This window comes from Manis pentadactyla, chromosome 7 (assembly GCF_030020395.1).
Source record: "Manis pentadactyla isolate mManPen7 chromosome 7, mManPen7.hap1, whole genome shotgun sequence".
NCBI lineage: Eukaryota > Metazoa > Chordata > Mammalia > Pholidota > Manidae > Manis > Manis pentadactyla.
The window spans coordinates 98,811,767-98,836,314 of record NC_080025.1 but is presented as its reverse complement, the minus strand read 5'-3'; the positions used below and the strand labels follow the sequence as shown (position 1 = coordinate 98,836,314).

Sequence of the window (24,548 nt, the reverse complement as noted above, 5' to 3'; positions counted from 1 at the left end):
CCAACATCAGATTAGGATCAGTAGAAAATGGAGTCACCTTGCCCTAGCCTCTGGCCTGGTGCTAAATGCATATTAGCATTTACTATGTTGAATGATTCTCAGAAAAAGAATATAGATAAAGCAGTTAGCACAGGGCCTGGCACTTAGGTGCTTTGTTATTGTTATAGTTATTGTTGTGGCTTTAAACAACATTTAAAGGCAATGTCCTCTGAGTATAATTCCTTCTCATGCAGCAATTAGTGTCTGAGAACTCCACACCCCCAACCATCCCCACCCCACCCCCACTCCCCACCAAGATTATCTACTGAGATACTTTCTAGGGAATGTGGTCAGACATGACCACTTTATGAAATAGTCATACCACCTTTCCTTAAACTGCTTCAGGTCTGTGGGAGATGGTATCAGAAGTTCAAAAATTAATCCCACTGATTTCACATCCCACTGACTTTTAAATGTTAGCTCAACCTGGCACTATGGAGAAGAACCCAAGAGAATCAAAATAAATTGTCTATCCAGATAAGTTCATTAGCGCATATTAGACAATCAATTTACTCCGTTAGCCAGTGTTTCTAGTACAGTTTGTGACTAAATGTCTGCTGGCTGTTGGGCAATATATGAGCCCCAGCCTTTCTCATTTCATTCCTTGCCATCCAAGGCTCTCCTTTTTGTCCAGGTCCTCCGCTTCCTGCCTTCTCCACCTGAAAGCGAATGAGGCAAACCCCCAAAGCCTTGAACATGCAGGAACCTCCCTTAGAACATGGGCTTTTTACTAGGCCACAGCCAACTCCATCCTTTCCTGACTCAAGTCAGGACACTCTCTCCATAAGCACAAATATGTTCCTTCCTGCTTTATCCACACAAAGTTTGCTCAAACCATACCTCATTTGTTTTCAGATTTATAAGGGGAAATTAATTCAAGTGGGATAGCTCACTATAGAATCCACTGAATTGGACACTGGAAATATTTATTTAGAACAACAAACAATGTGTAGTACATAAATGAAGTACAGTATGTATTGCTTCATTGAAAGAGCAGTTCCTATACTAGTGTTTCCATGACTCCAAGGGATATCAAGTCAGCTGGGATTCAGGAAAGCCTTGATTCTGTGTTCCCAAGACATCACAGAACCAAACCACTTAGTAGTTGATGTGCCACTTTTTAAACAAAGTAAATGGTTAGAAAATGTTTGATAATTAACAATAAAATGCTGCTATACTCAATTCAAAAAGAGTTCAGGTGAGAGAGTTTGTGACAAGGGCGAGAAAATGGAATACTCTGAACAAAAACAGGAAGAGCTGACTGGCCTCATAAATGACTTTTGCCTGGAATCCAGACTTTTCCTGTTACAAATTAATCTTAACTTATTGTGAGATCTACAGAAGACCAGGAACTTGCTAAGACTCTTGAACTTCTGGGTATCTCAGAAAGCCCAACAAGGTGCCAAGGCTGTTGAATTCAGTACAGAGTTCCTTAAAGTGTGCTGCGGAAGTGGTCTGGATCTGGGGCTTCTTGTCTACCATAACAATAACCAGTCAGTTGGGTGAGATCTGGGTTTGAAATAGCAGTTTCATGATACAACTTATAATACCCTAATACATTTGCCATTTTAAAAATGTTTCTTACAGAAGATATTCTCATTATTTCACAGTCATGTCATCCATAGTGACTAGCAGAAGTTTTAAGCCTGCCAGTACCTAGTTAGATAATAGTGACAGGAAAAATTCTGTAACAAGACTCTAACACTAACAGCATGGCATTATCTGTACACTTATTTTGACCTGCCAAATGTAGATATGAAACAGCTTTCCTATAGATTCTGTGGGTTATAATTGTTAGCACTATAAAGCAAGCTAATCTTTTAAACTCTTCAGCTGTTCTGTGCGAACCCAGAGCATTCATCCTCCTGGCACGTGTACTTATCACTGCTTGCATGTGCTGTATTGGAGGTCTCCCTGGTTATATTTGCTGGAAAAACACCCAGAACTTTACTGCCTCACAGTTACAGAGACCAGAAGTCTGAGATCAGAGTTTTAGCAGAGTTGGTTCCTTCTGAGAGCTGTGAGACTGTTTCATATCTGACTCCTACTTCTAGAGATTTGCTGGCACTGTTGTTCCTTGGCTTGTAGATGTGTCACCCCAGTCTGCCTTCACCTTCACATGGCCTTCACCCTGTGTGTGTGTCTAAGTTTCCCTTTTTTACAGAGATGCCAGTCATATTGGCTTAGGGGCTCACCCCACTCCAATATAACCCTATCCTAACTATATCCGCAGTGATCCTACTTCCAAATAAGGTCACATTCTGAGGTACTTTGTGTTAGGACTTAAACTTACAGATTTTGGGGGAGCACAATTCAACCACTAATAATGGTCTTGCTTTTTTAAACTTTATGGTCTAATTATATATAACATCTCTCTAATCCATAGACTTCCTAATCTCAATTTTCTTCTTATCTCTTTTCTTCAATTTTCTTTCTACTCCTTGCTTTCTTCTTCTCTAATAGAGAAAGCGCTCGTACCATTTTTATTAAACCTCTGTGAATTCTTTTAAGAGCTCTGCTTCTTCAAAAGATAGAAAAAGTATATCCCTATGGCCTTTTTAACTTGTTGGGGTTTTTTTCCTTCAATGTACTAGCTATTTTTGGCTTTTTATTTCCAAACAGTATTGTGTACATAAACAGGCACTATATTTTGTTGATTGACTGCATAAAGAAACAGATGGCCTGGGTTGAAAGTTCATTCCAAGATCTAGAGGTCCGAGATGGTTTGCACACTGAAGCTCAATGCCGAATATAATTCCATAAAATACAGTAGTGGGATCCTCTTAAAACAAGATGCAGGAATTGAAAGCAACTAGAAATTCTTCCTGTAGCAGTCTTAAAATTACAAAACTCATATCTTCTTTATATTTTATATCAGTTGTGAAAGTTATTCACTGGTACAGAATTCAGTACGATTTGCTCTTAAAATAAAATTCATTTTTTATTTGCCTAGGAAAATTAAGAAAATGTATTACCTTTTATGGTATATATTCCACCAGGAGGCTGACTCTCTGAATATAGGGACTTTGGCACACTGCCATATCCACAGGGACTAGAACAGTCCCTGCCACAAAGAAGGGTTCCCATTAAATATTCCATGATTAATTTGTTTTCAATTTCATTTCTTTCTACTCTGTTTTCTTTGCCTACTAAATCTCAGAGAAATCTGCTCCCCATACCCAACTGGACACCCCTACCACACACACATCTCTCGGGGTGCCATATTCCCAACCTTTACCTCACCTCAGGACCTCTACACCAGCAGCAAAGCCGGGAGCCAGCAGCGGTTCCCTCCCACTGTGCCAATAAAGGCTTATGACACAACAAATTGGAAGATAAGAGGTAAAGTGTGATTTGAAACCAGAATAGTATTAATTCTTCTTGTATTTGGAGTTTATTTAGTAATAAAATTAAGGGAGGTCACAAAAGTGTGACTCATCAGTAGATGTGGGAAGTTGTTCACAGCTGTAGCTGCACTTTAGAGTCAGGTGGGACCCCACCACAGACCAGTCAAATCAGGTTCTCTGCAGATGCGCTTGACTTTTCTTCTTTATATAGAGCCTCCCACGGTAGAATTGGAAACCAAACTCTGTATAATTGGTTGTTTTCATTCTACCTGTATTTCTATTTTTATTTCCCTCTTGCTCTCACTTATGGTTTAGCTTTTAAAAAATCCATGTTGGCTCAGGTGATCAGCATGAGGGGCAAGGTTTGGCTCAGAGCATCAGAGTCTAGACAAGGATGCAGCAGTTGTGATGAAATTGAAAGATCATCATTAAAATAAGACTCACAAAGTAACGGGAGCAGTGTGTTCAGTTCCAGCTTAACACCTTGGAGCATCTTCTCAGAGATACAAACCTGGGGTCTCCCCGGATGTGGTTCATTAGGATGGTAAACCCACGCACCAGTCATTAAGTCTCTCCCACACTAGACACCTCAAAACAGTGAAGTAACCTATGGAAAAGACTGAATATACTAAAGAGAAGGTAACTGGATGTGACGGAAAAGTTACCTGGTAGGCAGAGATAAATATTTGTTAAGTGAATTTAGGCTGTGAGGTAAGTAAGATCCCAGAACTATCCTATAATGCAGTTCCTCCTCACATGAATATTTGGACTGAAATGTAAGAACAGAATACTGCCATAATCAATATCAACCTCAGTCATTTTGGGAGACACGATAGTGGAGTGTGTTTGGAGTCAGAAATACATGGGTAGGATTCTGGCTATGCCACTCAATCACCATGGACCATAGGAAAGTTTCTTAATTCTCTGTCTTCATTTCCCAATCTAAAGTGGGAATATTAGTACCCACTTCATAGATGACAGAGCTTAAGTGTTAGTACTTATTATTTTTATTACTCCATGACTGTAATAATGATTCCAGTATGTGTGCAGCATGCTGAACTTTCCATTACCTCTCAGTCCAGTCAGCACTGACAACAGGTAGTGAAAGCTGTATCAAATTAGTTATAGCGATTCATACACATGTATACATGTATACACTCAGCACCAAGTGATGCATTTAATGTTGAGTGTTATGCCTAGTTATACTGGGGAATTGGGGGTCGGGGGGGTTGTGCAAAAGAACTACAAGATAGGATACCTAAGCAATTGAAATTGTTGTGATCTCATTAGGTAAACTCAAATTTTTCAATCTCTGAATTAGATAATTTCTGAAATTATATGAAGTGCATATAGTTAGCAAGCAAGAAATCACAGAAATGTGTGTTAAGTTTCTAAAAACACTTCAGTGCAGTTATGGATTAGGGACTGAAGAAGTAAGTTACCACCTTAATTTTCTGCTCTTCTGAGCTCTACCTATCCCTGACCAGTTAGTCACTCCTAAGGAATTTTAAAATCACTGGAATATTCTCACAGCCCTTATAAAGTACCTTTCTAGGATCTAGTGCTGCACTAGGTTTTCTACTGTTCCACTTACTCCAACTCTTCTCTATTTGAAATAAGTAGCATATAGGTTAAGAGCACAGGCTGTAGAACCACACAGCCCAGGTTTGAACTATTCTACTTAATAGCCATGTGATCTTGGGCAAATTGCTTATTTATTTTGTGCCTCAGCTTCCTCATTCATTAAGGTGGAAATAATAGTACCTTCCTCATACTAATATGATGATAAAACAGTGCAGTATTGACACACAGTAAATGTTCAATAAATGCCAGTATTTTTTCTTATTACATCTGAGAATGGTTGTTTAGGGTGCTCTTGTTAACATGGTCCTTATCACAGGACCAGAGAAAGCCATGCTGTGTTTGGTAAAGCTTATCAGACTACTACCACCAATACCTAAAAAGATGTGTTTTTTTTTCTTTTTTTTTTATTAAGGTATGATTGATATACACTCTTATGAAGGTTTCACATGAAAAAAACAATGTGGTTACTACATTTACCCATATTATCAAGTCCCCACCCATACCCCAATGCAATCACTGTCCATCAGTGCAAAGCTATGTTCTTTAAAATGTTCTCTTTCAATACTTTTTTTTTAGCAAATACTAATTCTATTTCTTGATATTTAGGCAGGGAAAACCCAAAACAGGTTGTATAGAACTGTATTTGCTGAGCCTTCAGAGGCCAGAAAGAAGATCCAGGAAAATTTATAATTTACCAAAGAATCGCTTTCATTAACAAGAACGGTCCAGTACTAATGCCCCTTCCTACTGCTGACAGCATTGGGGTTACAGACTCATTCTCACTCTCTGCGGCCTACACTCTGCTCATTCAGGGGAGCAATTCAAACAAAGCTGTAACTGTGTAACTAAAATGATCACTCACACCCTCATCATGTCATTCAGGGAGAAGAGAATCTCTTTGGATAGCTGAATGGAAAAAGCTGCTTGTTTTCCTGAGGGAAGCAAGCACCCCCATATCCTATTGGCTATGATTTGATTATGTTCCCAACCAAGCCAGTTACTCTAGCCAGTGACAAATGGCTCAGGTCAATCAGAACCCACCCTGAAACTATGAGCGGGCAATCCCACCCAAACCACATGGCTGAGGATGGGAAAGGGGTCATCTCTACAGAGGGCAATCCAGGGGAGCTCAGAGGAGCTAGGGTGGGCAAAGGGCAGTAAGGAGGCTGTCGCAATGATCCAGGTGAGCACTGTTTGGGACTAGCCTGGTGCAGGGCTAGAGGCAGCAAGAAGAAAGAGGGTTCAGGAGAAATTTTTTTTAATTAAACATTAAAATTTGTTGATGTTTCGATGTATAATCATATTCCTCTCTATCTCCTATTATCTTTCTATTTATTGAACCCACAAATCCTATTAGTTAGAAGACTGTTTTTGCATATTCAGTATAACAGTGCTTTTCCTGAAAATTTCAGGTAATCCTTACAGATACAAACTGCTTGATTTTCCCATGGATTCAAAGAAGAAAGCCTTGAGTTGGCCAGGGCAGGGTGTATATTATGATGTAAGTATCTTTTAAAATATGTGCTTAAAACAAAGTAAAAAAATGTTTTTACTCTATATGTCTATAAAAATCCATAAGATGGATTGTTTTCATTTTTTATCTGGGTGAAAAATTGGAGATTTTGACCATGACTCACATTTTTTTTGCTTTCTTAGCTGATTTCATATACTTTTGGCAGTTATATAACAATTCCAGTAACATAAAAGGTTCCTCCCTGAAAGAAAGTGGAGGAGGACTTTCACTCTCTGTGTATTTCACTATGTGTCCCCCTAACCCATATATCAAGTAACTCCAAATACACTACATTGGCAGACTTTCAGGAAGATTTGAAATTTACTGTCCCAGCCATTGTAAGTGTGTAAGTGTCAAATCAAAGATAAGGTAAAATAGCCACTGTTTGAGGAATTGCTGCACTAACCACTTTAGATCATTTAGTCATTATAAGAACTCCAACAGGTTAGTCTCACCATCCCCATTTTTATAGGTGAGGAAGCAGGCTCAGACAGTTTGTGACTATCTCATAATCACAGAACTCAGGCTGGTGGGACTCCAGTCTCTGCTCTTTGCCTCTGTACCATGACTCTTCATGGGTATAAAGAGAAAATTTTAAATCACAAAGGAAAACATCTAGACATTTGAAATTAATAATAGCCAACATTCCTGGCCAGTCAGTTTGTGAGAGGCAATGCCAAATGTTTTCCATATATCATCTCCTTGCAAGTAACAGTCTGTGAGGTGCACAAGAAATAATAATGGAAGGCTAGAGACTCTTGAAGTTTACCGGGAAGACCATTGTGACAGTCCAGAGTGTGGTCATTGCAATGCCACACAGTCATCTATGAAGGAAGCAATTTCCTGTTTGTTTGTTTTTAAGTTATACATGAAAGAAAAGTGCTGAAAGAATCATCTATTTTACTGGATCTCTTTCATTCTTTCAAAATCTGTATCTAAGCAACCCAGAAATATGAGCAGTTATTCTAGAGACCATTCCATAATTACTCTTCTTACAGCCAGAGTCTCCAGCTCTGTTTTAGTTTCTTCTTCCAAATTCCCTCACTTCACGCCCATTAAAAGTTGCTGTCCTCACATCACACCCCTTTACAACAGTCTTGACTCTCTCCCCTTTACCTAACGGTGAATCCGAACACATTACCTGAGCTATGAGGACCCTTTGGATCTGGCCTTGCTTCCTTCCTACACCGTGGCTTGGCTTACGGTCCTCAAACAGGTTCCTGGCCATCTTCTATTCCCGGTATGCTCGCCTCCCACCTCCCAGGGCCTCTCTGCCTATCTAAAACTTGCTCATTCTTCCAGGCTCATTTCCATTCTCATTGTTTCTCTTGCATAGCAGAAAGTGAGCCAAATCAGGAGACCTATGTTCTCTATTTGCCCTATGTTTCTAAGTGATATTAGGCACAGTTTTTCTTCTCTGAACTTTCATCAATAAAGTGGATCTGTATAATTTCAGTAAAATCTATTCTACAAATTTCACAGGCTATGAAGATTATATGAAAGATATGAAAAAATAGGATATACTGTAACTGATAAAGCCTTTTTATTCCAACAGAAGTGGTTTCTCCCTCTCCTGACATTCTACAACACTACTGTAACCAATGACTTTTCCTGTCTCTCATATCTTGTGAACTAAATTACAAGCTCTTTGAAAACAGAGCTTTTTATATGTTTATTCCCCACAGCACTTTGTACATATTTTTGACTGATTTCTTTAACTCTCCTAATGGATCCCACTTCTTAATCTGTCCTTGATCTTAATTTTCAACCTTTCAGTCATTCTTCTTGGCTTACCCCCTAACTCTAATCAAGTTTAGTACTTCCCAGGACAAAGAAATCAGGATAAAGTTGACACTGAGCACTTCACAACTCATCTTTTTTTTTTCCTTTAAGATAATACCTGTACTTGTCCTGCCCTACCTTTCTACTTGTGATTGGGGGAGATTGGTCAAGGAGTCTTCAGCTTTATCTACAGTATTCCATTTTTGTTAAAGGAGGATATTTTTTTATAGTATTTACCTTTCCTATTGCAAGAGCAGCGGTTCTCAACCTTGGACGCACATTAGAATCACCTAGGGTGCTTTTAGAAATCCCAGTTCCCAGGCTGTACCCCACCCACATCATAATTGATTACAAAATTGTAATCATCATTCTCCAAGGGTGGGACCTTTAGTAAAAATGCCTTGTTCAAGAAATTGTAACTTATATTTATGGGTTAATTGTCTTTCCTCTCCTCCTACTCCACCCTATAACTCAATACAAACAGGAGGAAGGACACAATAACTTGATAAGTAGTTCCAAAAATGTGTCTCCTAGCTGTAAAAGAGAAAACTCTAGGAGCCATATTTTAGTGTTTTCCATCCAAGCCAATGAGAAAATATATATAACATATTGGTAAGTAGTGTGAATTTAAAGTGGCTCAGCTCCTGGGTCTAAAACATCTCATCTGTGTGACCCTAGATGGGTAGTTAACCCTTCAATACCTTGCCTTCCTCATAGATAAAATAGAATAGTAAAATCTACTTGATAGGGTTGCCTTGAGAATGAAATGAAGGTAAAAGCACTCAACAGCACATTAGCAGATAATCTTATAATAAATGTTAGCTTCCTTCAGTATTCTTATTCCAATTATGGTAACACTGTTGACCTAGCAACATTACAAAATGAGTAGTCCTGGAAAGGAGAACATTTCAAGTAAAAGTCCTGGGGCTTAATTTAAACAGAGTGTTTTCATTTTGCCCTTAACCTTCTATATTACATGTATATGAAGCCTGTATCTTCAAGAGTGACAGAAATCTAGGTACCTCTTTCCCACATAGAACCCAGAGCTACCCTGCCCTTTTTGTCTCTCTGGCCTGGCCCACTTTTCCCAACCAGAGTTGTTAGCTAAGGCCTCTCCTGTTACCACTCCCTAGCCATCTCCAGCCACTACCAAGCCAATCAGAACCTTCCTTTTCCCTGTTTAACTGACAAACAAATAATATTAGAATATCTGATTCTTTGGGGCAGTTTTTGTCAATTAGCTCAAGTGGCCAAAGACCTTTTGTCCTTTCTTTTTCTCAAGAACTCAGGCATCTGGTCTGAACTTTTACAGTACAACAGTCTCCTTTAAGACAAACTCTATCTTGTAATCATCTTTTGAGTAGGATGCTATATAATCACAGAAGTCAAATGCCATAAACCCCCCTAACCTTGGACTGTTCGAAATTTTTTAACAAACCATTTTCAAAGCCTAACTGAACCTACTACCTGATTTTCCTTAACTCTAAATATTTGTAAAGACCTTTAACTTACCTTGGAAAGAATACTCACTCTTTCAAAGGAGTGTGGTTTTTCCTTAAACCATCTGCCACCTTTCCATTCTGGGATAGCCATCCCCCTCCTGGGTATCCATTCCTCATTCCTAGTATGGTTCTGTCTCTCCGTAATAGCACAATCCACACTCATCCTCAAATAATGACAGTGAAGTTGGTGAGTGTGCAGGAACCTCATTTAGAAACGTGTCATCTTATCAAATAACTGGTTGTCCACAATGCATCTCTCCATTGCTGCCACCTCCCTGAACCCCACCTTCCCACCTGTTCATCCCCAGCAACAACCAAGGTATCCAGAATGGGAAGCAAACTGGCATACTCTCTCTCCCCTACCACACATGCTCCCCATTAACCACAACTCATATAGTACTATTCCTCTTAGAAGGCAGTCAAAATTCAAACTAACATCACTCCTTTGTAAACTGGAGTGTCTGCCTAGATACTAACATCTCAGGAATTGAATCTCTTCCTGCTTTGTACCTACCTTCCATTATCAGATTCAGACATTACCCTGTAAATAGTATGTTTAACTAATGAATACCTATTGAGTGACTGATCAGCAGCAGCACCCAACTCTCTGTCCTCAGAATAAAACTGCCTTGCCACACTGAAAACTGGCTGGCTTTCCACTCTCAAATGTTTCCTGATTCCTTAAACTCTTTCCAAGACACCATGGACAACAGTAAAATTTCACATCCCCTATTTTCTTCCTTTGTGCCCTTGACTGCTTTTCAGATTAATCACCAGATTAAGACCCAGAATTAATCCAGCCCCTAGGAACAGTATTTGAAAAAGTTCTTCTTATTTCTAAGTTGGCTTTTCAAATCATAATAAATAAGGAGAACAAAGGCAGCTTTCTTTATCCCTGAATTTTTTTGTTGAAGGTTTATAGAGGTGGTTATTTAATACTTCTCAAGACAGTCTTTTACCAAGTGCCTTTTACCATGACTACTCTATATATATAAAATGGGGATCACTCCAACCTCATAGGGATACTATGAGCAGCATCACCCTTAGGCCCAGGAATCTTAGAAGGCCCCATGCTTTATAGGGCCCAGCTTTGGCCTTCCTCTGGCTGTGCCCCTCCCTATGGGGCAGGAAGTTTATGGGATAAGAGGATAGGTCCATCTGGAGCCCATATCCCCAGTCTCCTGCCCCAAACTGAAGTTGGACTTCAGAATTCCCTAACAAAATAGGTCTGAACCCAGTCCCAGGACCTTCATGGGGTCTCACCCTCAAGACTGTCCTCCCAAAGTAGTATATACCTCTAGGCCAGAGGGATGGCCAAGAGATAGCTGTTTGCTGGAAGCAGTGGTGATAAGTATACAAAGCTTGAACCTGAGAGATAGGATACCCTTATATATGAGACACCTCATAGTTTGGAATGGGAGTAATGTTGTAAAGGGTGCTGAGGCCAGGAGCCAGTGGCTGGCTCTCTCTAAACCATCTGCCAGTGCAGATTTGGGATCAGTTTAAGAAGGCAAAATTTGAATATGGTCCTCCAGGTTGTTAGGAAATTATGTTGTCAAAGTAGGAGAACAGAAATCTTTTATTTAATAGTCTATCTGCTTGATATATAAATTAAATTATTTAGACTAATAGAATGTGGCTTCTCATTGTACTCTAGCCCCCAAACCTGCAAACTTTAAGGGTGGGCCTGACTGTGAGGACAAGTGCAAAGTGTTCAAGAAATATTAATTCCACCCTTTCCAGTACCATTCATACCTCTGATCTCTCCGTTCCCTTGGCCTCCCTACTTCTACATGTCATTCAAGGCCTACTTTCTATGGTATGACAGAATATGGCCTCTTGTTTCCTCCCTCTCTGCTCCCAGCCCAGCTCCCTGGTCAGCTTAAATCATTCCCTCCCTCCTCTGAACTTCCAAATAATTTTGTCTGAGCCTCTTTTATAACAAAGAGTTACTTTTCCCTTAAAGTCATTTCTGTTCTCACACCTTGTCTCCCCTTCTAGCCAATATACTCCTCAATGGCAAGATTTGTTTCTGATCCATCCTTTTTTCCTGCCCCTATGTGCACATATAGGTGCTCAGGGAATATTTATTGATTATCATCAATCTGAGAAATATTTCTAAGTAACAAAAACATTACAGTGAAAGCAATTCATTCTTTCACTTTTACATGCATAACTCCATTTGAAAATAAAAAATAAAACATAGTAAGCAGTTATGTCTACAGAATGAAAATTTTTATTTTAATTTTTGGTCATCTTAACTACCAGAAATTAATAAAAAATATAAAATGGTGCCTTTTCAGGCAAGGAAGAAGTGAGAGGCACACAGTTTTGACTCAACTTACCCAAAGGAGCACCTCAGAGTCCTTTATAACTCTTAATAAAACTTTACTAGAGGTAGAATACTTCCAGGGCCATTTCCCCAATATACATTATCAGAATCCCTGCCAAACAAAAGATTTTTAGAAAAGACCTCACCCATTCTCTAATAAAATATTGTGTTTAAGTCCAAATATGGTTATAGTTACAGAATATCAGTAATTAATGAAGAAAAAAAATAGCATCTAACTTCAGCCTGGAATTTCCTTTACCCTCAACTCCTGCTGAGATAGTGAGTCAGCCCTTATTCTACAAGGTGACATTAACAACAATAATCTTTTATGCTCACATTTTAGTTTCCTAAATGTGTTGAGAAAAAAAGCCAGTGTTCTACCCAAAACCTTCTAAAACCTTCACTCCTAACCCTTCTTTGAATTTATAGGACTCTATTAAGTGTCTAAAAGAAGCCAACATACGAAGAAATCTTGAGAGGTCCCATTGGATCACTTCGTACACTCATGATTTTACAGGTATGAGTTCGCTTTAATGCAAGTATAAAGAACAGAATTGGATTATTTGACAAATGCTGTTACAAGTTTTCATATTTTAATATTTTCCCCTGTTTCTTAAAGTACTAATAGAAATTAAGGTTGGTAGGAGTTAAAGTTGGTTTTCATTTTATTGGTTCTTATTACAAAAGAGAATGGGTAAGTTTTTCTATAAAAGCTCATTTAAGTGTCATGTGTTTACTCTTAACAAAATGATATGTGATGTTTCCATTAAGGTCTGGGGCCCATGAACCCCCTTGAACTGGATGATTACCATGAAAAGGAGGTAGCAGACTTAACTGGACAAATAGGATTTGACCCAGAGCCTGTAAGTAATCACAGTCAACTCTCAGTTACTTAGGGAGAAAGTACCCAGGTGTTGGGCTCCTTTCTGGTTTGCCCACTTTTTATTTGCTTTATAAGTACTTTTAACCAAGCTAGCAGAGAGAAAATATAACCGATTTTAGAAGTTAATTCTGAATTGATTTGAACTGGTTTGAATACCCCATCCACTATTTTGAAGAACAAGCAAGGTTTCTTTTCCTCTCACAGGACTTTTCTTTTGGTTTGCAGATTTTCTACTATGCTACTATTACTAAAATTTACAAGGAAACTGGTTTACAAATGCTCACGTACTAATATAATGAGATTCCTAGTATATTTTGTGCATCTTTGCATGTTTGTGTATCTTGTACAATCCCACTGCTTTCAGAGAGATAAAGGCTTCTTCCTAATATCCACAATAATTGAGAGTTGGCTGAATTACAATCAAAAGCCAATAAATTATCTGCAAGTATCAACAGAGATTAACTGATTATGTGAAATGCTGTGAAAGAGATGATTAAACCCTTTAGTGGTAGAAATTATAAACTGTTGGCTTAATGTAAATGAAATAAACTGACCTAATAGTATACAAATATGTTGTTTTATTTGGGGCCTCAATTTTATCCCCTGAAACTGCAAAGTTTTTAAAACAAAAATCAGTATTTTCAAAGATGTAAACTGTGAAAGACACATAAAAAACAACTAAGATATTATAGCATGAACTCCTTAAACTGAAAGGAACACATTCATTTTATATTAGCTTCAATATTTCCCAAGGTAATAAAAAAATCATTATACCAGTACTGCCATAGGCTGCACTTTATTATTCACTGAAGGGTTTTTAATTTTCTATATTTTTCACTTGCAAAGAACATTCTCTTATGCTAGAAAAGACTATACATATATATCGTCAGGTGTGTTTAGCAACTGTCCAGATTTCCACAGATTTAACCCTGTAGGGTCCAGCCCCTCAGGAAGCACCTTTATCATTTTTACAAAATAATGCATGTATAGCTATACAAGGATGCTTATCAAGTATATTACATGTATAACTACTTTGCAAGTAAATCAACACCTACATTTTAATTAGTCAGATTAAAATACGCCTTAAAAGAAAGTTTCAGTGAATCTAGTTTCTAACTAAAATATAAATAATGGACTCTGGGAAGGCTTGTTGTAGCGGTAATAAAGATGTTTATGAAATATTTTGTAATAGTAGAATAAAATAAAGATACTAAAAACCGTATCTTGCACAAAGGGATACTGTTAAGGTAGGATATGATACACTCTACACTTTTTGCTCATGACAAATTTATTTCATTTAAAGCATTTCAAAAAGCTGCGGGTTTTTTTCTTTCTTTCATAGTATGTACTCAAGCCTGATTAGCTAAAGATTGTAACAGATTTGTTAATAACAGTATGAAATTCCTCCAAATATGAACAAATTAGGTTCCAAAAGGATGTTCCTAAGTCCATTTTTTTAATACCAAACTAGATATTTTCTCATAATTTCATTTTTATCTCTGTTATCAATTCCACCTTTGTCATAGATCCAATCTTTATTTTATTTCAACATATTATAAAAATTTTCAAACACACAGAAAAGCTGAAATAACTGTATAGTTAATACCCATATGCCCATTACCTAGTTTTACCATTAGCCTTTTACTGTCCTTGTCACACAGTCTATTCAACTTTCCTCCCTCCAACCACACTATTACTTTTATGCATTTCAGATTCATTTGCAGACATTAGTATATTTGCACTCTAAACATTCAACATGCATATCATTAACTAGAGTTCAATTTGTCTGGTTTTCTTCTTTTCTTTTTTTTTTTTATTAATCCATAATTACATGAAGAACATTATGTTTACTAGGCTCCCCCCTTCACGACGTCCCCCCACATACCCCGTCACAGTCACTGTCCATCTGCATAGTAAGATGCTGTAAAATCACTACTTGTCTCCTCTGTGTTGCACAGCCCTCCCTGTGCCCCCCACGCACTATACATGCTAATCGTAATGCCCTCTTTCTTTTTCCCTGCCCTTATCCCTCCCTTCTCACCCATCCTCCCCAGTCTCTTTCCCTTTGGTAACTGTTAGTTCATTCTTGGGTTCTGTGATTCTGCTGCTGTTTTGTTCCTTCAGTTTTCCTTTGTTCTTATACTCCACATATGAGTGAAATCATTTGGTACTTGTCCTTCTCCACCTGGCTCATTTCACTGAGCATAATACCCTCTAGCTCCATCCATGTTGTTGTGAATGGTAGGATCTGTTTTTTTCTTATGGCTGAGTAATATTCCATTGTGTATATGTACCACATCTCCTTCATCCCTTCATCTACTGATAGACATTTAGGTTGCTTCCATATCTTGGCTACTGTAAATATGTGCAGCGATAAACATAGGGGTGCATCTGTCTTTTTCAAACTGGAGTGCTGCATTCTTAGGGTAAATTCCTAGAAGTGGAATTCCTGGGTCAAATGGTATTTCTATTTTGAGCATTCTGAGGAACCTCCATACTGCTTTCCACAATGGTTGAACTAATTTACATTCCCACCAGCAGTGTAGGAGGGTTCCCCTTTGTCCACAACCTCGCCAACATTTGTTGTTGTTTGTCTTTTCGATGATGGGGATCCTTACTGGTGTGAGGTGATATCTCATTGTGGTTTTAATCTGCATTTCTCTGATGACAAGCGATGTGGAGCATCTTTTCATGTGTCTGTTGGCCATCTGAATTTCTTCTTTAGAGAACTGTCTATTCAGTTCCTCTGCCTATTTTTTAATTGGATTATTTGCTTTTTGTTTGTTGAGGTGTGAGAGCTCGTTATATATTTTGGATGTCAATCCTTTATCGGATCTGTCATTTATGAATATATTCTCCCATACTGTAGGATACCTTTTTGTTCTATTGATGGTGTCTTTTGCTGTACAGAAGCTTTTCAGCTTGATATAGTCCCACTTGTTCATTTTTCCCTTTGTTTCCCTTGCCTGGGGAGATATGTTCATGAAGAAGTCACTCATGTTTATGTCCACGAGATTTTTGCCTATTTTTTTTTCTAAGAGTTTTATGGTTTCATGACTTACATTCAGGTCTTTGATGCATTAGAATTTACTTTTGTGTATGGGGTTAGACAGTGATCCAGTTTCATTCTCCTACATGTAGCTGTCCAGTTTTGCCAGCGCCATCTGTTGAAGAGACAATCATTTCCCCATTCTATGTCCATAGCTCCTTTATTGTATATTAATTGACCATATATGTTTGGGTTAATGTTTGGAGTCTCCAATCTCTTCCACTGGTCTGTGGCTCTGTTCTTGTGCCAGTACCAAATTGTCTTGATTACTGTGGCTTTGTAGTAGAGCTTGAAGTTGGGAAGCGAGATCCCCCCCACTTTATTCTTCCTTCTCAGAATTGCTTTGGCTATTCAGGGTCTTTGACGGTTCCATATGAATTATTGAATTATTTGTTCCAGTTCATTGAAGAATGCTGTTGGTAATTTGATAGGGATTGCACTGAATCTGTATATTGCTTTGGGTAGGATGGCCATTTTGACAATATTAATTCTTCCTAGCCAGGAGCATGGGATGAGTTTCCATTTGTTAGTGTCCTCTTTAATTTCTCTTAAGAGTGTCTTGCAGTTTTCAGGGTACAGGTCTTTTTCTTCCTTGGTTAGGTTTATTCCTAGGTATTTTATTCTTTCTGATGCAATTGTGAATGGAATTGTTTTCCTGATTTCTCTTTCTATTGGTTCATTGTTAGTGTATAGGAAAGCCACAGATTTCTGTGCGTTAATTTTGTATACTGCAACTTTGCTGACTTCCAATATTAGCTCTAGTAGTTTTGGAGTGGAGTCTTTAGGGTTTTTTATGTACAATATCATGCCATCTGCAAAGAGTGACAGTTTGACTTCTTCTTTACCCATCTGGATTCCTTGTATTTCTTTGTTTTGTCTGATTGCCATGGCTAGGACCTCAAGTACTATGTTGAATAACAGTGGGGAGAGTGGGCATCCCTGTCTTGTTCCCAATCTCAGAGGAAAAGCTTTCAGCCCCTCGCTGTTCAGTATGATGTTGACTGTGGGTTTATCATATATGGCCTTTATTATGTTGAGGTACTTGCCCTCTATGCCCATTTTGTTGAGAGTTTTTATAATGAATGATGTTGAACTTTGTCGAATGCTTTTTCAGCATCTATGGAGATGATCATGTGGTTTTTGTCCTTCTTTTTGATGATGTGGTGGATGAAGTTGATGGATTTTCGAATGTTGTACCATCCTTGCATCCCTGGGATGAATCCCACTTGGTCATGGTGTATGATCCTCTTGATGTATTTTTGAATTCGGTTTGCTAATATTTTGTTGAGCATTTTTGCATCTATGTTCATCAGGGATATTGGTCTGTAGTTTTCTTTTTTGGTGGGGACTTTGCCTGGTTTTGGTATTACAGTGATGTTGGCTTCATAGAATGAGTTTGGGAGTATTCTCTCCTCTTCTATTTTTTTGAAAACTTTAAGGAGAATGGGTATTATGTCTTCTCTGTATGTCTGATAAAATTCCGAGGTAAATCCATCTGGCCCGGGGGGTTTTGTCCTTGGGTAGTTTTTTGATTACTGATTCAATTTTGTTGCTGGTAATTAGTCTGTTTAGATTTTCTGTTTCTTTCTGGGTCAGCCTTGGAATGTTGTATTTTTCTAGGAAGTTGTCCATTTCTCCTACGTTTTCCAGCTTGTTAGCATATAGGTTTTCATAGTATTCTCTAATAATTCTTTATATTTCTGTGGGGTCCATCTTGATTTTTCCTTTCTCGTTTCTGATTCTGTTGATGTGTGTTGACTCTCTTTTTCTCTTAATAAGTCTGGCTAGAGGCTCATCTATTTTGTTTATTTTCTCAAAGACCCAGCTCTTGGTTTCATTGATTTTTTCTATTGTTTTATTCTTCTCAATTTTATTTATTTCTTCTCTGATTTTATATGTCCCTCCATCTGCTGACCTTAGGCCTCATTTGTTCTTCTTTTTCAAATTTCGATAATTGGGACATTAGACTATTCATTTGGAATTGTTCTTCCTTCTTTAAATATGCCTGGATTGCTATATACTTTCCTCTTAAGACTGCTTTTGCTGTGTCCCACAGAAGTTGGGGCTTTATGTTGTTGTTGTCATTTGTTTCCATACATTGCTGGATCTCCATTTTAATTTGGTCGTTGATCCATTGATTATTTAGGAGCATGTTGTTAAGCCTCCATGTGTTTGTGAGCCTTTTTGCTTTCTTTGTACAATTTATTTCTAGTTTTATACCTTTGTGGTCTGAAAAGTTGGTTGGTAGGATTTCAATCTTTGGGAATTTACTGAGGCTCTTTTTGTGGCCTAGTATATGGTCTATTCTGGAGAATGTTCCATGTGCACTTGAGAAGAATGTGTATCCTGTTGCTTTTGGATGTAGAGTTCTATAGATGTCTATTAGGTCCATCTGTTCTAGTGTGTTGTTCAATGCCTCTGTGTCCTTACTTATTTTCTGTCTGGTGGATCTGTCCTTTGGAGTGAGTGGTGTGTTGAAGTCTCCCAAAATGAATGCATTGCATTCTACTTCCTCATTTAATTCTGTTAGTATTTGTTTCACATATATTGGTGCTCCTGTATTGGGTGCATATATGTTTATAATGGTTATATCCTCTTGTTGGACTGAGCCCTTTAACATTATGTAATGTCCTTCTTTATCTCTTGTTACTTTCTTTATTTTGAAGTCTATTTTGTCTGATACTAGTATTGCAACACCTGCTTTTCTGACCCTGTTGTTTGCATGAAATATCTTTTTCCATCCCTTGACTTTTAATCTGTGCATGTCTTTGGGTTTGAGGTGAGTCTCTTGTAAGCAGCATATAGATGGGTCTTGCTTTTTTATCCATTCTATTACTTTGTGTCTTTTGATTGGTGCATTCAGTCCATTTACATTTAGGGTGATTATTGAAAGATACGTACTTATTGCCGTTGCCGGTTTTAGATTCGTGGTTACCAAAGGTTCAAGGTTAGCTTCTTTACTACCTTACTGTCTAACTTAACTCACTTATTGCGCTATTACAAACACAGTCTGATGATTATTTCTCTCCCTTCTTATTCCTCCTCCTCCATTCTTCATATGTTGGATGTTTTCTTCTGTGCTCTTTTTAGGAGTGCTCCCATCTAGAGCAGTCCCTTTAAGACACCCTGTAGAGGTGGTTTGTGGGAGGCAAATTCCCTAAACTTTTGCTTATCTGGGAATTGTTTAATCCCTCCTTCATATTTAAATGATAATCATGCTGGATATAGTATCCTTGGTTCAAGGCCCTTCTGTTTCATTGTGTTAAATATATCATGCCATTCTCTTCTGGCCTGTAAGGTTTCTGTTGAGAAGTCTGATGACAGCGTGATGGGTTTTCCTTTGTAGGTGACCTTTTTTCTCTCTCTGACTGCCTTTAATAGTCTGTCCTTGTCCTTGATCTTTGCCATTTTAATTATTATGTGTCTTGGTGTTGTCCTCTTTGGGTCCCTTCCCTCGGGAGTTCTGTGTGCTTCTGTAGTCTGAGGAATTATTTCCTCTCCCAGTTTGGGGAAGTTCTTAGCAATTATTTCTTCAAAGACACTTTCTATCCCTTTTTCTCTCTCTTCTTCTGGTACCCCTATATGCGGATATTGTTCCTTTTGGATTGGTCACACAGTTCTCTTAATATTGTTTCATTCCTGGAGATCCTTTTATCTCTCTCTGTGTCAGCTTCTATACATTCCTATTCTCTGTTTTCTATTCCATCAATGGCCTCTTGCATCTAATCCATTCTGCTTATAAATCCTTCCAGAGATTGTTTCACTTCTGTAATATCCCTCTGGACATCATCCCTTAGCTCTTGTATATTTCTCTGCAGCTCTGTCAGCATGTTTATGATTTTTATTTTGAAGTCTTTTTCAGGGAGACTGGTTAGGTCTGTCTCTGCAGATCCTCTCTCAGGTGTTGTCTGAACTATCTTGGTCTGGACTAAATTTTTTTGCCTTTTCATGGTGATAGCGGTGGCTGTAGGCAGGTTGCGGGTGTGTTAGCTGGGAAAAGAAAGTCCTTTCCTGCTTGCTGGATGCCTTGCCCTTCTCCGCTGCCTGTGTCAGTTACCCACACTCCTGGTACAGCCACCAGGTTAATCCCCTAAGCTTCTGTGGGTGGGGTCTCCGTCAGAGCAGTGCGGAGCCCTGCAGGGAGTGGCAGGCATGCCAGGTGCACTCCTGCGCAATAGTGGTGCCCCTGCCAGGCAGCTGTGTGCTAGCAGCAGCCTTTGGGTCTGGCCCAGGCAGCTGTGCATTGGGCTGGGATTCTGGTCGGCTGCTGGGAGCATGGCTGCTCCCTCTGGCACCGCTGCAGGTGCACGCGGGCCTCTTCCGCACAGACCTCTCCTGGGCTCCTCTGGCGCCACTGCCGCCAGCGCAAGCAGGTCACAACCGGGCTGTTCAGTTGCCTCTGCTGCGGGCTCGCACGAGCCGCTCCTCTGGCGCCATGAGCACACACGATCCGCTCCCAGTCCCCCGGCGTGCACTGCCACTCTCCCACTACTGGGCCTGTGTGTCAATGTCAGCACCAGTTGGAGGAACGACTGGCAGGCTGCTTAGTGCTGTGAGGGGCTTCAGAGCTGCGCTGCCGCCCCGGGGTTTAGGACACCTAAAGTTCCCCGGGATTCCCAGCTGCTGGCTAAGTGTGCCGGAACAACTTCATCCAGCTGTGGGGTCCCTGTCTCTTTAAGACTTGCAGAAAGCACTTGCTTTTCTTTTGTCTCAGGGGCACCAGTTGCAGGGACCTGCCCACAGGTTTTGCTTTTCTGTTTCTCTAATATCCAGCACCCCATGCACCTTGTGTCTCCACTCTGGGTGCAGATTTCTAGAGCTGGTTGTTTAGCAGTCCTGGGCTTTCACTCCCTCCCTGTTCCAACTCCTTTCTTCCAGCTGGGTTCTGGGGTATGGGAGCATTCAGGTCCCACCTGGCTGCGGCTTGTATCCTTCCCCCTTCCTGTGATGTTGTGTTCTCGCAGGTGTAGATGTATCCTGGCTGTTGTACTGCATCCACTGGTGTCTCTTTTAGGAATAGTTGTATTTATTCTATTTTCATAAATTTATATGTTTTGGGGAGGAGATTTCCACTGAACTACTCATGCCGCCATCTTCCCGTGATTCTCTGGTTTTCTTTTAAGGGAAAATATATTGAATGAAACTGCACAAATCTTAAGTGTACTTTCAAAGAGTTTTGACTAATGCATATAGCTTTGTGTAATCCAAACCCCTATCAATATACTGATCTTTACCCATCATCCCAGAAAGTTCCGTCATGTCCCTTCCAAGTCAACTCCTCCCTTCTCCTCCTGTCCCCCACTAGACATCTTTATAATAATAACCTTTAAATATGCTCACTACTTTCACAGTTGTCAGACATGATTGAATTCACAGAATTTATAAAACACCTCAAAGAGCAGCACAGATATGACTCCCCTCAGACCAGTCTTCCTCCAAGCACAGAACATCACTGGCCTCAGCATCACCTGAGATGTTTGTTAAAAAAGCAGATTCTGAGCCCCACTGCAGACATTATGAATCTCAATTTCAGAGAATCAAGGGTAGGTATATCATCTGCTGGTTCCAAAGCTGATTCTGACTCAACCAAGGATTAAGAACCCTTGCTTTGGCCTAACAAAGAAAGCTTTTACTGAGATTTAAATAACTGCACATAACGTTAATATCATCTGTTGGCTGAAGTCTTATTCCAGTAATTCTTTTATATCTTTGGATGTTTGAAAGTAAAGAAGTCATACATAGAGAAATTTCTCTATAGTCAACTAAAAATATGCCCTTTCTATATTAGCAAAAACCAGTAGAGAAAAATGTGTTTATTAGGACCCAAAGTTCCATGTCTTATATCAAAGAACACTGCAGTGTTCACTCCTCACCCATCCTATGTTTACTCAGTGAAAAATGGGTATGACTTTTAACCTGCCATTTGTGGAAATATCCTTATAATGCCAGATTTATTAATTGATTTTCTCCTTTTTAATCCCACCACTACAGCAAGAAAAATTCCATGCTGTGTTAAAACCTTCCAGACCCTTGGAAGGACGAATTGCCCGACTGATTCAGAACCGACGACCTCTGGAGGCTATTGTCCAACAAAGACCACCTCCCTGTCCACATTGTACCCCTAGAGTTTTATGTATTTTTCATACCTTTGTACCCAGTTCTACAGAAATGATGGCACTTAGCAGTAACACACTGGCAGGTGTCACCTATAAAAACCAGGAAATTGAGGACAAAATTAAGGAAGAACAAAGTTTGCTATCTACCTATGCAGTCCCACCTTGTTACCCAACAAAAGATCTGACTGACATCTATGACATAAAACAGTTTCCAAAAATTACAGATACTAAAAACACAGAAGATTTGTATTGGAGACAGCTGCCATTAAAACCCCAACCTATACCTTACTGTAACCCAAAACATTACATTCAGTATGAACATCTGAAATCTCCCTTACCTGACCAGTATATTATATGTCAAAACCCTGTTGGCCTTAGTAAGCCTAGTATTTTACAGAGTAAACTAGACTTGGAAACTTCTGATTTAGAACATTTCTTAAGCAAGTCAGAAGAACAGTTCAACTTGAACATGGAGAACAGTGAGGAAACAAGACCTATTCTGGGTTGGATTCCTAGAGCTGGTGTGGCCAAGCCTCAGACTGACCTGCTGGAGCTTAGGAACTCTTTTTCAAAAACTGGTGCACAAAAACGTTTCCATAAATCAATTCTAGAAGACCATAAGGACCTCAGGGATAAGGAGTATTCAGGAATGAAACACCAATTCTATGGCCATAATTCCTATTATTTCTATAATTGAGATATTCATCCTTCCCTTCAAAACCCAGCCTCTTGCAAGAAAAGAAAAAATAGAATTTATTCCTTGTTGCTGGATTCTGTTTTCTAAAGGAGCCATAGTGACCTTGTTAATGAGGTTTATATTTTCAGGAACTTAAGTTAGGATCTGGTCAGAGAAACCCAGAAAAGGTGATGTTCTTACTTCTTGAAAAGTTTAACAATTTGGCAATAAAATATTAGAACAAGAAAAACTTGTAGTCTTTAATCTCATTTTCAAAGTATACTACAAGTAGTTTTTTCAAAAGCATCATTTTACAAAAATGAATATTTGAAAAAACTCAAATGCCCAATAACTGACAGATGTTTGTACAAACTATAGTATCTTAATAAATATGTGAACACTGTCCCTTTTTGTAAATGTTTGTACAAAATGACATTAGGTACAAAAGAGAAAACTCAAAAAAGGCCCAGTTAACTGAGGGATGGACAGCCAGCTCTACAAACTGCATTACCTTAATAAAGTATATGTGTGTGGGCCCTATTCCTTTATGTAAGTGTGGGGACAAAAATAAGCCAGTGGAAAAGATGAAACCCAAAATGCTCTGCACGCACTCATTCTAAGTTGGATGTTTCTTTTCCTTTAACCTTTGGATAAAGACATATAAACATTTCTTTTATACAGAATAAATGACTTTGTTGTGAAAAATCTAACAATGGCTTCAATTAGTAACTGATGAGTTTGAATTGTGGCAAGAAAGGATGGTGCCTTAGTTCATTTGGGCTGCTACAACAAAATACCATAAACTAGGTTATTTCTCACAATTCTGAAGAATGGGAAGTCCAGGATCATGGTGCCAGCAGACTTGGTGTCTGGTAAAAATCCACTTCCTCGCTGACAGCTATTCTCACTGAAAACTCACTTGGTGGAAGGGGTGAGGGATCTCTTTGAGGACCCTTTTATGAAGGCACAAATACTATTCTTAAGGGCTCTGCCTTAATAAACTAATCACTTCCCAAGGGATTTCAACATATGAATTTTCTATGGACAAAAACATTCAGACCATAGCAGGTGGCTTTATATCAATTATTCTAAAGTCAGATAACATCACTTTAAACCCAAAGATACACACAGACTAAAAGTGAAGGAATGGAAAAAGATATATTATGCAACTAATAGGGAGAAAAAAGCAGGAGTTGCAGTACTTGTATCAGACAAAATAGACTTCAAAACAAAGAAAGTCACAAGAGACAAAGATAAAAGGGTCAATCCAACAAGAAGATATAACCATTATAAATATCTATGTGCCCAACTCTGGAGCACCTACATATGTGAAACAAATACTAACAGAATTAAAAGGGGAAATAGAATGCAATGCATTCATTTTAGGAGACTTCAACACTCTACTCACTCCAAAGGACAGATAAACCAGACAGAAAATAAGTAAGGAGACAGAGGCACTGAACAACACATTAGAACACATGGACCTAACAGACATCTACAGAACTCTACACCCAAAAGCAGCAGAATACACATTCTTCTCAAGTGCACATGGGACATTTTCAAGAACAGATCATATACTAGGTGACAAAAAGAGCCTCAGTAAATTAAAAAAGATTGAAGTTGTACCAACCAGTTTCTCAGACCATAAAGGTATGAAACTAGAAATAAATTACACAAAGAAAATGAAAAAGCCCACAAACACATGGAGGCTTCACAACATGCTCA

At 38.9% G+C, this 24,548-nt stretch overlaps 1 protein-coding gene across 2 annotated transcripts in view; it reads left to right on the top strand.

The window, feature by feature from the left end:
- The window catches only part of SPMIP4 (sperm microtubule inner protein 4), a 42,656-nt gene extending 19,133 nt beyond the window's left edge, over positions 1-23,523 (top strand). For both annotated transcript variants that reach the window (XM_057504596.1, XM_036877105.2), the window contains 5 exons: positions 3,200-3,381; positions 6,383-6,471; positions 12,529-12,616; positions 12,871-12,962; positions 22,023-23,523. In XM_057504596.1, coding sequence (XP_057360579.1) covers positions 3,200-3,381; positions 6,383-6,471; positions 12,529-12,616; positions 12,871-12,962; positions 22,023-22,844 — 1,273 coding nt within the window. In that variant the 3' untranslated portion in view covers positions 22,845-23,523. The remainder of the gene's footprint in view (positions 1-3,199; positions 3,382-6,382; positions 6,472-12,528; positions 12,617-12,870; positions 12,963-22,022) is intronic.
- Positions 23,524-24,548: the final 1,025 nt, after the last annotated feature.